This window comes from Bos mutus, chromosome 16 (assembly GCF_027580195.1).
Source record: "Bos mutus isolate GX-2022 chromosome 16, NWIPB_WYAK_1.1, whole genome shotgun sequence".
In the NCBI taxonomy this organism is placed as follows: domain Eukaryota; kingdom Metazoa; phylum Chordata; class Mammalia; order Artiodactyla; family Bovidae; genus Bos; species Bos mutus.
Window position 1 is genome coordinate 15604584 of NC_091632.1, and position 13009 is coordinate 15617592.

General features: G+C 36.4%; 1 protein-coding gene across 3 annotated transcripts in view; it reads left to right on the forward strand.

Annotated features, from left to right (window-relative positions):
• Positions 1 to 13009, forward strand: part of RPS6KC1 (ribosomal protein S6 kinase C1) — a 204023-nt gene that overhangs the window by 74622 nt on the left and 116392 nt on the right. For all 3 annotated transcript variants that reach the window (XM_005888537.2, XM_070384767.1, XM_070384769.1), the window contains exon 6: positions 2314 to 2676. In XM_005888537.2, coding sequence (XP_005888599.2) covers positions 2314 to 2676 — 363 coding nt within the window. The remainder of the gene's footprint in view (positions 1 to 2313; positions 2677 to 13009) is intronic.

Sequence of the window (13009 nt, forward strand, 5' to 3'; positions counted from 1 at the left end):
TGTTCCAAAACCTAAGTTTTGCCTAACCCTGTTGTGAATCTTATTTAATGATACAAGTCAGTGGCGTTTAAAGTATAGTTTTCAGATCTCTGGGTATTCATTGCTGAGATCTTTTCAGGGACTCTCCAAGGCAGAAACTATTTTTTATAATAATCTAGGAAGTTATTTTCTGTTTCTACTTTGCTGACGTTTGTACTGATGATCCAAAAGCAGAGGTGGGTAAAACTGCTGTACTTGAGCATGAATCAGGACAGTGCTATGAGACTGTGACAGTATTCGTTGCACATCCTTACAGTAATACCAATGCTTACTTCACCTAGGAGGTCCTTGATAAAGCAGTAAAAACAGTTAATTTTACTGAATCTCAACCCTTGGATATATGTCTTTTATATGCTATTATGTGAGATGAAATGAAAATGAAGAACACATTACATAATGAACTGCCCTGGTTGTCTTGGAAAAAGGCACCTTTGCAGTTATTTGAACTGTAAACTAGCCACTCTTTTCCTGGGACCCCATTTTTGCTTGAAAGAATGATTGACAGACAACTCATTGTTCATTTTAAATGAAAAAGGAAGCTTGTACTTCAAGGAAAACAGTTAACAGTATGTGTTGCCAGATAGTGATGATATTCTAGTTCTCAACACCAAAACAGAATTTTGGAGAACCTGTATCAGCCACTTTGAGCCTAACAGTTTTACAATATGTAAACAATTTTCTGACGAGGTTGGTGGTGATAGCAAATATGATTTTCTTGGAGATATTGTAATGATGAAATTTATCACCATTTGGAGGCTCCATGTAACTCAGGAAACTAATATTTTCAAAATGACCAGAGTGTGATGTTATAGACTCATACATGATAAAAGATCCATTCAGTGTGTGAGACAGACCCATAGATTTGAATGTAACAGAAACAGAAATTACACTGATAGAAATTTATATTCCACATGTAAACTAACCTTTAAGAAACTACTACTTGTTAAGTTTTGTTGTAGTATCAAAAAAAACGATAGCTATAGTTATTTGAAAAGGCTGTTAAAATACTCACCCCATTTTCAGTTACTTACCAATGTGACATTTTCTTCAACTCTTTTAACCAAAACGACATCCAACAGATTGAGTGCAGAATTAGACATGAGAATATGGCCATCTTCTGTTAACAAGATTTGCAAATATGTAAAACAATGGTACTTCTTAATTATTTTTATAAAAATTATGTTAACATATAATGGACTTTAAGTGTTTAAAAATTCAGTCTATTTTTAAAATACCAAGATCAGTAAATATTTACAGATGTAATCCATATAAACAAAAGCTCTTTGAGGTCCTTAATCATTTTTAAGAATGTACAAGTAGTGGATTGGCTGCCCGCTGGGACAGGGAGGTCTGGGAAGGGGTGGAGGAAGGAGACCAGAGCAGGAAGCCCAGCGGCCAGGCAAAATTTAAAAAAAAAAAAAAAAAAAGAATGTACAAGTAGAGCAGGTTTAGTAACGGTTATTGTAGTTCAAGATTGTGTATCATGAAGTCAGTTATATGAAATGGAAGAAGTGATTTTCACTGAGTAAATGTTCAGTAGCATTCTCTATTCATTTTCTGTCAGAAAACTAAGATGCAAATACTGACCAAAGCTTTTGCCAAAAGCTTGTGGAAGAGGCTGAAACATGAATTTCAAAAAATTCGGTTAAAAAAGTGCTGCATGGCATACATTTTCCAGATATGGATGGTTACTTAAAAGCACATCTCTGAGGATACATTATATTATGTATAGTAAAATTATTATTATGTAATTGCTATAAAAGTTATAATTTAATCTTAGCCTATTATGTGCATTAGCTCTTTTTCTCATTTAAAGCCCTGCATAATAAGTTTTATTATTAAGTAACTTGTGGTTGGTCACACAGTAAGTTTTAAGAGCTGGGATTCAGGCACTTCTCTTTTCTATTCTAAAGCGCTTATTCTTTTCCTTTTATCATAATTCTGTTGTTCACAGAAGCTGTGTATATAAGCATCAACCTTCTGTAAATACAAGATCCTGTGGTAAAGGCTTGTAACAACAGGGCTAGATAAAGACTTGTCTTCAGTTTTAGTTTGATGGTTAAGGCAGGAGATTGTCTTCCAGAACTGTGGGGAGATAGTACAAAAATGAATGAACTAAGCTGAAACAAATTGCTAGACACTGACTTCCATCAGTAAATTGCAATCTTCCTGATTGACATGGGTAATATGAAAAAATGTTTAGTCAGTGTGATTTGTATTCTTTTGGCCGATTCTCAGTTTAATATCTGTTCACTATTGTGATCATATTTCTAGGTTTCTCCAGCGACAGTGACCTGGTATCTCTTACTGTTGATGTGGATTCTCTTGCTGAGTTGGATGATGGAATGGCTTCCAATCAGAATTCTCCCATCAGGACTTTTGGTCCCAATCTTTCTTCGGATTCTTCAGTGCTAGGGACTGTTTTTTCTGACAGTGAACAGAACAAAACAGAAGAAGAACGGGAAAGTCGTAGCCTTTTTCCCAGCAGTTTAAAATCCAAGCTTGGCAAGAGAGATTATTTGGAGAAAGCAGGAGAATTAATAAAGCTGGCTTTAAAAAAGGAAGAAGAAGATGACTATGAAGCTGCTTCTGATTTTTATAGGAAGGGAGTTGATTTGCTCCTGGAAGGTGTTCAAGGTACAATTTTATCTGTATTATTATATTTTGGCATGTTCTTTTGTTGATATTTGGGGGAAAATACACACACACACACACATACATACTTATATATATAGCAATTTCTTATGTATAATCTTGTGTAAAAACAAGACTGAAAAAAAGAAATTACTAGAGATTAAATTACCTAAATATGGTAATTTAACTTTTAATTACGTGGTGGAAGACAGTATACTTAAGTCTCTGCTTTGATCAATTAATCAACACAAACAGAATTTTTAAAAATCAAGCTTCTAAGTCCCTTGTTTGAATAATATGTATATATATTTTTTCCTGCCATGTTCACCTGATTCTGTCAGGAGTATTCCCAGAGATTCTTCAGTACATTCACTCTTGATGGCCTGAAGAGGCGAGATGAAATGGGCTTTTAAACTGAGAACGTAAAGGGTTCTTGGATTTGCTTACTATTCTGTTTGTGTTAGTTGTGATAAATTCTCAGCCAATTAATGGGGGTGATACAGGACATGGAGAGCTGAATGCTGCTAAATGTCTGTAAGTAGAATTTAGCCTGTTATTTATTTTTAAGCATCAGTTTTTCATCATTTGCCTTTCTCTTAGGGAAGCAGATTGAAGCATACTGCGATTCGTAATCTGACGTCCCGGACACAATGGTCAAAGGTTAATAGGACCTTCTTCCAGTGGTTTTCTTTCAGGAAAATCATCGTTGTTGTTGTTATTCTGTGGTCTTTGACTTGTCAGTACTGTTTAGATTATCACAGTCTCCTGGATTACTAACAGTTTTTGTTTTTTAACTGCAGTACTTCTGCCGCCACTATGCTTGGTGTACTGTGGTCAGAAGCCTCTCTTTACTCTTGCTCCAGTGTAAACTTTCCGTCTTCCAGTATGAGTGATGTAAAAATGGGTACTTGGCCATAAGGAGTGGAAGAAGGAGTGTGTGTAGTGGCATCCTAACAACTTCTTAACTAGGATTTTGGTGAATTTTCTTGGTTTTAGCTTTCACACTCCCACAGCTATCTAAGACCACCAGTCCCTGAAATTTTGGAGAGATTTACATTGCTCTGTTAGTAAGGCAGCTTCCTTGAGTTGATCAAACAGTAACCACTCATTCATCTACTTTTTAACTTCTACAATTTTGTTGCTGCTGTTTTCTTTCTTTTTGTTCTTGAAGGGTTTTGCCTTAAAAATAATTTCTTTTACCGCCACATTAATGGAACTTCAGGAGGGAGCATCTCTTATGATTTGATTGATATATCATTTTGATATAAATTTTGTTTTTCAGGTAGTTTCATTGTCTTTTGGGTTTTTTGTCTGCTAGTGGAACATTCCAATCTTAATGACTTACTCATTTTTCTTCTTTGTCTTAATTCTCATTTGGAGTTTGAAAATGGGGATGAGTTGCAAACAGTTAGATTTAATGTTACCCCCTTTTTTTTCTATGTAATTTTCTGCTAAAACACAAAATTGACATATATAAAACGTATCAGTGTGTTACTTTTCTGTTTTAAAGTTATTAGTATTTAAACCTTAGAACACTTCATAATGTTACCACTTGATGGCACCAGAAAAATAAAAATCTTTTCTTCAAAATGAGAATTGTGGATACATATCAGCAAATACCAAAAAATAATATTGTTTCATTTGTTTCATTATTTCATAATAATAATGTTGTTATTTGTGATTATGGTGGTGAGTTATTTCTCCACTGCAACTTGATACCAAACCTACTAGTTCAGTTCAGTTCAGTCGCTCAGTCGTGTCTGACTCTTGCGACCCCATGAACCGCAGCACGCCAGGCCTCCCTGTCCATCACCAACTCCCGGAGTCCACTCAAACCCATGTCCATCGAGTCAATGATGCCATCCAACCATCTCATCCTCTGTCGTCCACTGATCTCCAGTAGCATATTGGACACCTACCGACCTGGGGAGTTCCTCTTTCAGTGTCCTGTCTTTTTGCCTTTTTATACTGTTTATGGTGTTCTCAAGGCAAGAATACTGAAGTGGTTTGCTGTTCCCTTCTCCAGTGGACCACATTCTGTCAGACCTCTCCACCATGACCCGTCCGTCTTGGGTGGCCCCACAGGGCATGGCTTAGTTTCATTGAGTTAGACAAGGCTGTGGTCCATGTGATCAGATTGGCTAGTTGTAAACCTACTAGACCTCTGTCTTAAGGAATGTTACAATTTAAACATACTTTTTCTATTTAGCTTACCACATTTCTGAAACTGCAATCTCTATTTCTGCCTGGATTAGTTTTTGTGGTTAATATGCCATCAAGTCTAAAAAGTTATAGTCAACTAATTTTTTTTAGCCTTCTATTGTTTATCCATAATGTGATCAATTTAATTCATACAAACCGTGGTGACCATAGTCACAATTCTAACTTTTAACCAAAATGTATAATAATGTCTGTTTCAGGCACATGGTTATACATTTAACATGTTATATGTTTAAATGTTATACATGTTTAAATGTAACATTAGGGCAGTGTTTCTAGTCTGTAGATTCTGTTTAGAAATATACCAGTCACCACACATGGACATTATTTTTGAAAACTGTTTTCCCCAGTTTTACGGAGGTATAATTGACATATGACATCATAATGATTTGATATATGCATATATTGTGAAATGATTACTGCAGTAAGTTTAGTTAACACACATCACTTTACATAGTTATATATTTTTTTCTAGTAATAAGAACTTTAAAGTTATTCTTTTAGCAGCTTTCAAATATACAATATAGTAACGTTAACTGTAGTCACCATATTGTATGTTGTCGTTGTTCAGTTGCTAAGTCGTGTCCGACTTTTTGTGACCCCATCGACTGTAGCCCTCCAGGCTCCTCTGTCCGTGGGACTTCCCAGGCAAGAATACTGGAGTGGGTTGCCGTTCCCTTCTCCAGGGAATCTTCTTGACCCAGGGATTGAACTGGAGTCTCTGACATTGGCAGGCGGGTTTTTTTTTTTTAACCACTGACCCACCTAGGAAGCCCATGTTGTATGTTTTATCCCCCAAATTTATTAATCTTATAAGTGAAAGTTTGCATTTTTTGACCACCTTCACCACTTGCCTCTGGCAACCACCAGTCTGTTCTATTTCTTTGTTTGGTTCCGTTTAGATTCCACATATAAGTGAGATCATATGGTAGTTGTCTTTCTCTGACTTAATTTCACTTAGCATAGTGCCCTGAAGAATTTATTTTTTATGGTTGAATGATATTCTGCTGTATATTATTCACTATCTATCATAAAATATATTTTTTATGGTTGTATAATATTCCACCACACTATCAATTCATCTGTTGATGGACACGGGTTGATTCATGTCTTGGCTGTTGTGAATAATTCTGCAGTGAACATGGACATGTAAATATATCTTTGAGATAATGATTTGTTTCTTTTGAATATATACTGAAAATGGAATTGCTCAATCATATGGTAGTTCTATTTTTAATTTTTCCTCCATACCAGTTTTTGTAGGGGCTGCACCAATTTACATTCCTACCAACAGTGTATGAGGATTCCCTTTTTTTCACATCCCTGTCAACATTTGTTATGTATTGTCTTTCTGATGATAGCATAGCCATTCTGACAGGTGTGAGGTGATACCTCATTGTGGTTTTGATTTGGGTTTCCCTTATGATGACTGATGTTAAGTACCTTTTCATATATCTTTTAAGCATTTGTATGTCTACTTTGGGAAAATGTCTGTTCACTTCCTCTGCCCATTTTTTAATCTGGTTGATTTTTTTCCTTTTGAGTTATGACAATTCTATATGTATTTTGGATATTAACTTTAAAAACATTTTATAGCGACACTACAGCTTCATTGCTGTGCCTGGGCTTTCTGTGGTTGTGGCGAGTGGGGACTTCTCCCTCCTTGTGGTGCCTGGGCTTCTCGCTGCAGTGGCTTCTTTTGTGGCAGAGCATGGGCTTCAGTAGTTGCAGCTTGCAGGCTCTCGAGCATGGCTCAGTAGTTGAGGTGCATGGGCTTTGTTGACCTGTGGCGTATGGGATCTTTCTGGCCAGGGGTCAAACCCATGTGCCCTGCATTGTCAGGCAGATTCTTAACCATGGGACGACCAGGGAAGCCCCTGGATATTATCTTCTTATCAGGTATATAATTTGCAAATATTTCTCCCATTGGTATATTGCCTTTTGACTTTTTAAAATTTTTTTTTTAATTGAAGGATAATTGTTTTACAGAATTTTGTTGTTTTCTGTCAAACCTCAACATGAATCAGCCATAGGTATACCTATATCCCCTCCCTTGTGAACCTCCTTTCCATCTCCCTCCCCATCCCACCTCTCTAGGTTGATATAGAGCCCCTGTTTGAGTTTCCTGAGACATACAGCAAATTCCTGTTGGCTATTTATTTTACATATGGTAATATAACTTTCCATGTTACTCTCAACATACATCTTACCCTCTCTTCCCCTCTCCCCATGTCCATAAGTCTGTTCTCTATGTCTGTTTCTCCATTGCTGCCTGCAAATAAATTCTTCAGTACCATTTTTCTAGGTTCTGTGTACATGCGTTAGTATATGATATTTCTCTTTCTGACTTACTTTACTCTGTATAATAGGTTCTAGGTTCATCCACCTCATTAGAACTGACTCAAATGCATTCATTTTTTATGGCCGAGTAATACTCCATTGTGTATGTGTGCCACAATTTCTTTATCCATTCATCTGTTGATGGACATCTGGATTGCTTCCGTGTTCTAGCTATTGTAAATAGTGCTGCAGTGAACAATGGGATACATGTGTCTTTTTCAGTTTTGGTTTCCTCAGGGTAGATGCCTAGGAGTAGGATTGCTGGGTCATATGGTGGTTTTATTCCTAGTTTTTTAAGGAATCTCCATACTGTCTTTCATAGTGGCTGTATCAATTTATATTCCCACCAACACTGCAAGAGCGTTCCCTTTTCTCCACACTCTCTCCAGCATTTATTGTTTGTAGACTTTTTGGTGATGGCCATTCTGACCAGTGAGGTGATATCTCATTGTAGTTTTGATTTGTATTTCTCTAATAATGAGTGATGTTGAGCATCTTTTCATGTGTTTGTTAGCCATCTGTATGTCTTCTTTGGAAAATGTCTGTTTAGATCTTTTCCCCACTTTTGGATTGGGTTGTTTGTTTTTCTGGTATTGAGTTCTATGAGCTGCTTGTATATTTTGGAAATTAATCCTTTGTCCATTGTTTCATTTGCTATTATTTTCTCCCGTTCTGAGGGTTGTCTTTTCACCTTGCTTATAGTTTGCTTTGCTGTGCAAAAGCTTTTACGTTTAATCAGGTCCCACTTGTTTACTTTTTTTTTATTTTCCTTACTTTAAGAGGTGGATAATAGAAGATCTTGCTTTGATTTATGTCATCGAGTGTTCTGCCTGTTTTCCTCTAAGAGTTCTGTAGTTTCTGGTCTTACATTTAGGTCTTTAATCCATTTTGAGTTTATCTTTGTGTATGGTGTTAGGAAGTGTTCTAATTGCATTCTTTTACATGGAGCTGTCCAGTTTTCCCATCACCATTTATTGAAGAGACTGACTTTGCCCCATTGTATATTCTTGCCTCCTTTGTCAAAAATAAGGTACCCATAGGTGCATGGGTTTATTTCTAGGCTTTTCTATCTTGTTCCAGTGGTCTATATTTCTGTTTTTGTGCCAGTACCATACTGTCTTGATGACTGTAGCTTTGTGGTATAGTCTGAAGTCAGGAAGGTTGATTCCTGCAGCTCCATTCTTCTTTCTCAAGACTCCTTTGGCTATTTGGAGTCTTTTGTGTTTCCATTTGAGTTGTGAAATTTTTTGTTCTAGTTCTGTGAAAAATGCCATTGGTAATTTGATAAGGATTGCATTCAATCTGTAGACTGTATTTGGTAATATAGTCATTTTTACAATATTGATTCTTCCTACCCAAGAACATGGAATATCTCTCCATCTGTTTATGCCATCTTTGATTTCTTTCATCAGTGTCTTATAATTTTCTGTGTACAGTTCTTTTGTCTCCTTAGGTAAGTTTATTCCTAGATATTTTATTCTTTTTGTTGCAATGGTGAATGGGATTGATTCCTTAATTTCTCTTTCTGATTTTTCACTGGTAGTCTATAGAAATGCAAGTGATTTCTGTGTATTGAGTTTGTATCCTGTGACTTTGCTATATTCACTAATTAGCTCTAGTAATTTTCTTTTATTATCTTTAGGATTTTCTATGTACAGTATCATGTCATCTGCAAACAGTGAGAGCTTTACTTCTTCTTTTCTGATCTGGATTCTTTTTATTTCTTTTTCTTCTCTGATTGCTGTAACTAGGACTGCCAAAACTGTGTTGAATAATAGTGGTAAAAGTGGTGACCGTTGTCTTCTTCCTGATTTTCAGAGGAGTGCTTTCAGTTTTTCACCATTGAGCATAATGTTTGCTGTAGGCTTATCATATATGGCCTTTACTATGTTGAGATAGGTTCCCTCTGTGCCCATTTTTTGTAACATTTTAATCATAAATGGGTGTGAATTTTGTCAAAGGCTTTCTCTGCATCTATTGAGATTATCATATGGTTTTTATCTTTCAATTTGTTGATATGGTGTATCATATTGATTGATTTGTGTATATTGAAGAATCTTTGCATCCCTGGAAAAAACCCAACTTGATCATGGTGTATGAGCTTTTTGATATGTTGCTGAATGCTGTTTGCTAAAATTTTGTTGACGATTTTTGCATCTATGTTCATCAGTGATATTGGCCTGTAGTTTTCTGTTTTTGTGTTGTCTTTGTCTGTTTTTGGTAGCAGGGTGGTGGCGACCTTGTAGAATGTTTGGAAGTGTTCTTCTCTCTGCAATTTTTGGGAAGAGTTTTAGAAGGATAGGCATTAGCTCTTCTCTAAATGTTTAATAGAGTTCTCTTGTGAAGCCATTTGATCCTAAAATGCTTTAAACTTTTTATTTTGTATTGGGTATAGCTGATTAACAATGTTATGATAGTTTCAGGCGATCAGCAAAAGGACTCAGCCATTCTGAGTATGTATCCATTTGCCCCCAAACTCATGTCCCATCCAGGCTGCCACATAAATAACATTGAGCAGAGTTCCATGTGCTACACAGTAGGTCCTTGTTAATTATCCATTTAAAATAAAGCAGTATACACACGTCAATCCCAAACCCAACTGTCCTTCCCCTTCTGGTTTCTCTTTTGATTTTGTTGATGGGTTCCTTTGCTCTGCAGAAGAAGGTTTTTAGTTTGAGGTAGTCCCACTTGTTTATTTTTGGTTTTGTTGCCATTTCTTTTGGTTTCAAGTCCAAAAACTATTAACAAGACACATGTCGTGGAATTTACCCTCCATGTTTTCTTCTAGGAATTTCACGGTCTCAAGTCTTACATTCAAGGTTATAATCCATTTTGCGTTTATTTTTGTGTATGGTGTGAGATAGGGGTCCAGTTTTACTTTGTTAAAAGTGACTGCCCAGCTTTCCCAGCACCATTTATTGTGCATATTCTTTTCCTATTGAATATTCTTAGCTCCTTTGTTGAAAATTAGTTAACCATGCATGTATGGTTTTATTTCTGGACTATCTATTTGGTTCCATTGACGTTTATGTCTTTTTAATGTGAATACCGTACTATTTGATTACTATAGCTTTATAATATAGTTTGAAATTAAGAAATGTGAGACCTCCAGCTTTTTTCCTCTTTCTTAAGATTACTATGCCTGTTTAGTCTTCTGAGGTTCTGTATAAATTTTAGAATTGTTTTTTCTGCTTTTTGAAATTTTGATAGAGATTGCTTTAAATCATGGGTCACTTTGAGGAGTATGGACATTTTAACATTATTAATTCTCCCAGTTCATGAGCTTGGAATATCTTTCATCATTCTCTTCAGTTTCTTTCATCAGTTGTTTGTTGGTTTTAGTATACTTATGTTTCACCTCCCCAGTTAAATTTATTCCTAGGGTTTTTTTTTTTTTTTTTTTAGTGTAGTTTTAAGTGGGGTTGCTCTCCTAATTTATCTTTCTAATACTTTGTTGCTAGTATGTAGAAACACACTGATTTTTGTGTACTGATTTTGTATCTTGCACTTTTACTGAATTTATTAGTTTAACAGTTTGGGGGGGAATCTAGGATTTTATGTATCTATCATCATGTCGTCTGTATAAAGACACAGTCTTACTTCTTCCTTTTGATTTGGATGCTGTCCTTCCCCCACCCCCCTTTTTCCCTTGCCTGATTACTCTGGCTAGGACTTCCAGTACTGTGTTGAATAAAGTGGCAAAAGTAGGCACCCTTGTTTTGTTCCTGATCTTAGAGGAAAACCTTTCAACTTATTACTGTTGATTGAAGTTGAGTATAAAGACTTTGTTCTTTTGTTTGTGGGGAAACTGGAGGCTCTCGCTTGTGAACTAACTTAACATTTAGGAGCAGAAGAGATGTTTTCGTGGAGAAAAACTGTTATTGTGGCATCATTATAACTAGTTATACCAATGAGTCATTTTAGTTTAACTCTTGCTGTGAGAATTGTTATCTGTGACCTTGGATTGGATTGGCATGCTTTAAAATAAAATAACTATTTCTGGATATCTGATAATCCAGAGAAATAATCTTTCAGAGCTAAGTAAGAGTACTTTATACAGGGGTTCTTATGAGTTGACAAATTTTGTTATTTTGCATACTAACTATTCAGCTTAACTAACTATGCTTTCTAAAGGAATTTGTCTAGGTTGTTTGTAGATCTTATAAAGATGGCTTGATGTTTTTCTTACTTAACTGGTGTTTGCACAGCTGAGACTAGATACAGAACACAATAGCAGCAGTTCTCTTGCCCATCCAGCAAAGAAAAAGCATACACTGAGTGGTAACTTTGAACTCTCCTTTTGAATCCAACAGTTATTTCCTTCGTCTGGAAATGGCTCTTGAAATTAGGGTCCCTCTACACTTCTAAGTCCTCAGGTTTTTCTGGATTTAAGAGAGAAAATGCAAAAAGTCAAGATTGAAGGAATCAAATTGATTCTTTGAAGAGAATTTTTCAGAATTTCTCATTTCTGTCTCTATAACCTTTCATTTCTGCCTTATTTATGTTTTTCTGCAAGTGACTGATATGATTAATCTGTATTCTTAGTGTGGGCTTATTGGAATAATTGAGATAATGTGGAGTGGCAAATGGATGATATAAAGGTATTCATGAAATATTTAAATAACAATAATTTATTATTGATTACATGTCTGTCACTGTACAACGGGTTTTTCTTAATGTTATTTTTAGCAAACCTATATACTATGAGCTATGGCTAGTCACACTGGGCTTTTTCTAAGGACACCAAAATTTAGAGGGTGCAAACATTCACTATAATGATTCTAAAAGCTTGGCACCTAGTTAGCAAGAATAATTATTTAAAAGAGGAAGCTACCAGATGGCGAGCATTGTTAGTAACACCCATCTGTGGGCTACATTATGAATTACAGAATTGATTTGAGAGCTGGTTTTGTTCAGTTTGTTCTAGGTGCCAACATTGCTGGTTTATTGTATTTGTAAGGTGGTTACTGGAATCCCCATTTTACAGATGGAGAAAACTAGTTCAGTCGCCAAGTCGCGTCCAACTCTTCATGACCCCATGGACTGCAGGACGCCAGGCTTCCCTGTCCCTTGTCATCTCCCAGAGCTTGCCCAATTTCATGTCCGTTGAATTGCTGATGCCATCCAACCATCTCATCCTCTGTTGCCCTCTTCTCCTTCTGCCTTCAGTCTTTCCCAGCATCAGAGTCTTTTCCAGTGAGTCAGCTTTTTGCATAGGGTAGCCAAAGAACTGGAGCTTCAGCTTCAGCATCAATCCTTCCGAAAAGTATTCTGGGTTGATTTCCTTCAAGATTGACTGGTTTGATCTCCCTGGTTTCCAAGGGACTCTCAAGAGTCTTCTCTAGCACCGTGGTTCAAAAGCATCAATTGTTCGGCACTCTGCCTTCTTTACTGTCGAGCTCTCACATCCATACATGACTACTGGAAAAGCCATAGCTTTGACTAGATGGACCTTTATCGGCAAAGTGACATCTTTGCTTTTTAACACACTGTCTAGGTTTGTCATAGCTTTCCTGCCAAGAAGCAGTTGTCTTCTACCTTCATGGCCGCAGTCACCATCTGCAGTGATTTTAGAGCCCAGGTGGAATTCTGTTCCTGCTTCCACCTTTTACCCTTCTATTTGCTGTGAAGTGATGGGACTGGATACCATGATCTTGTTAATTTTTTCAATATTGAGTTTTAAGTTGGCTTTTTCAGTCTCCTCCTTCACCCGCATCAAGAGCCTCTTTGGTTCCTCTTCTCTTTCAGCCATTAGAATGGTATCATCTGCATATCT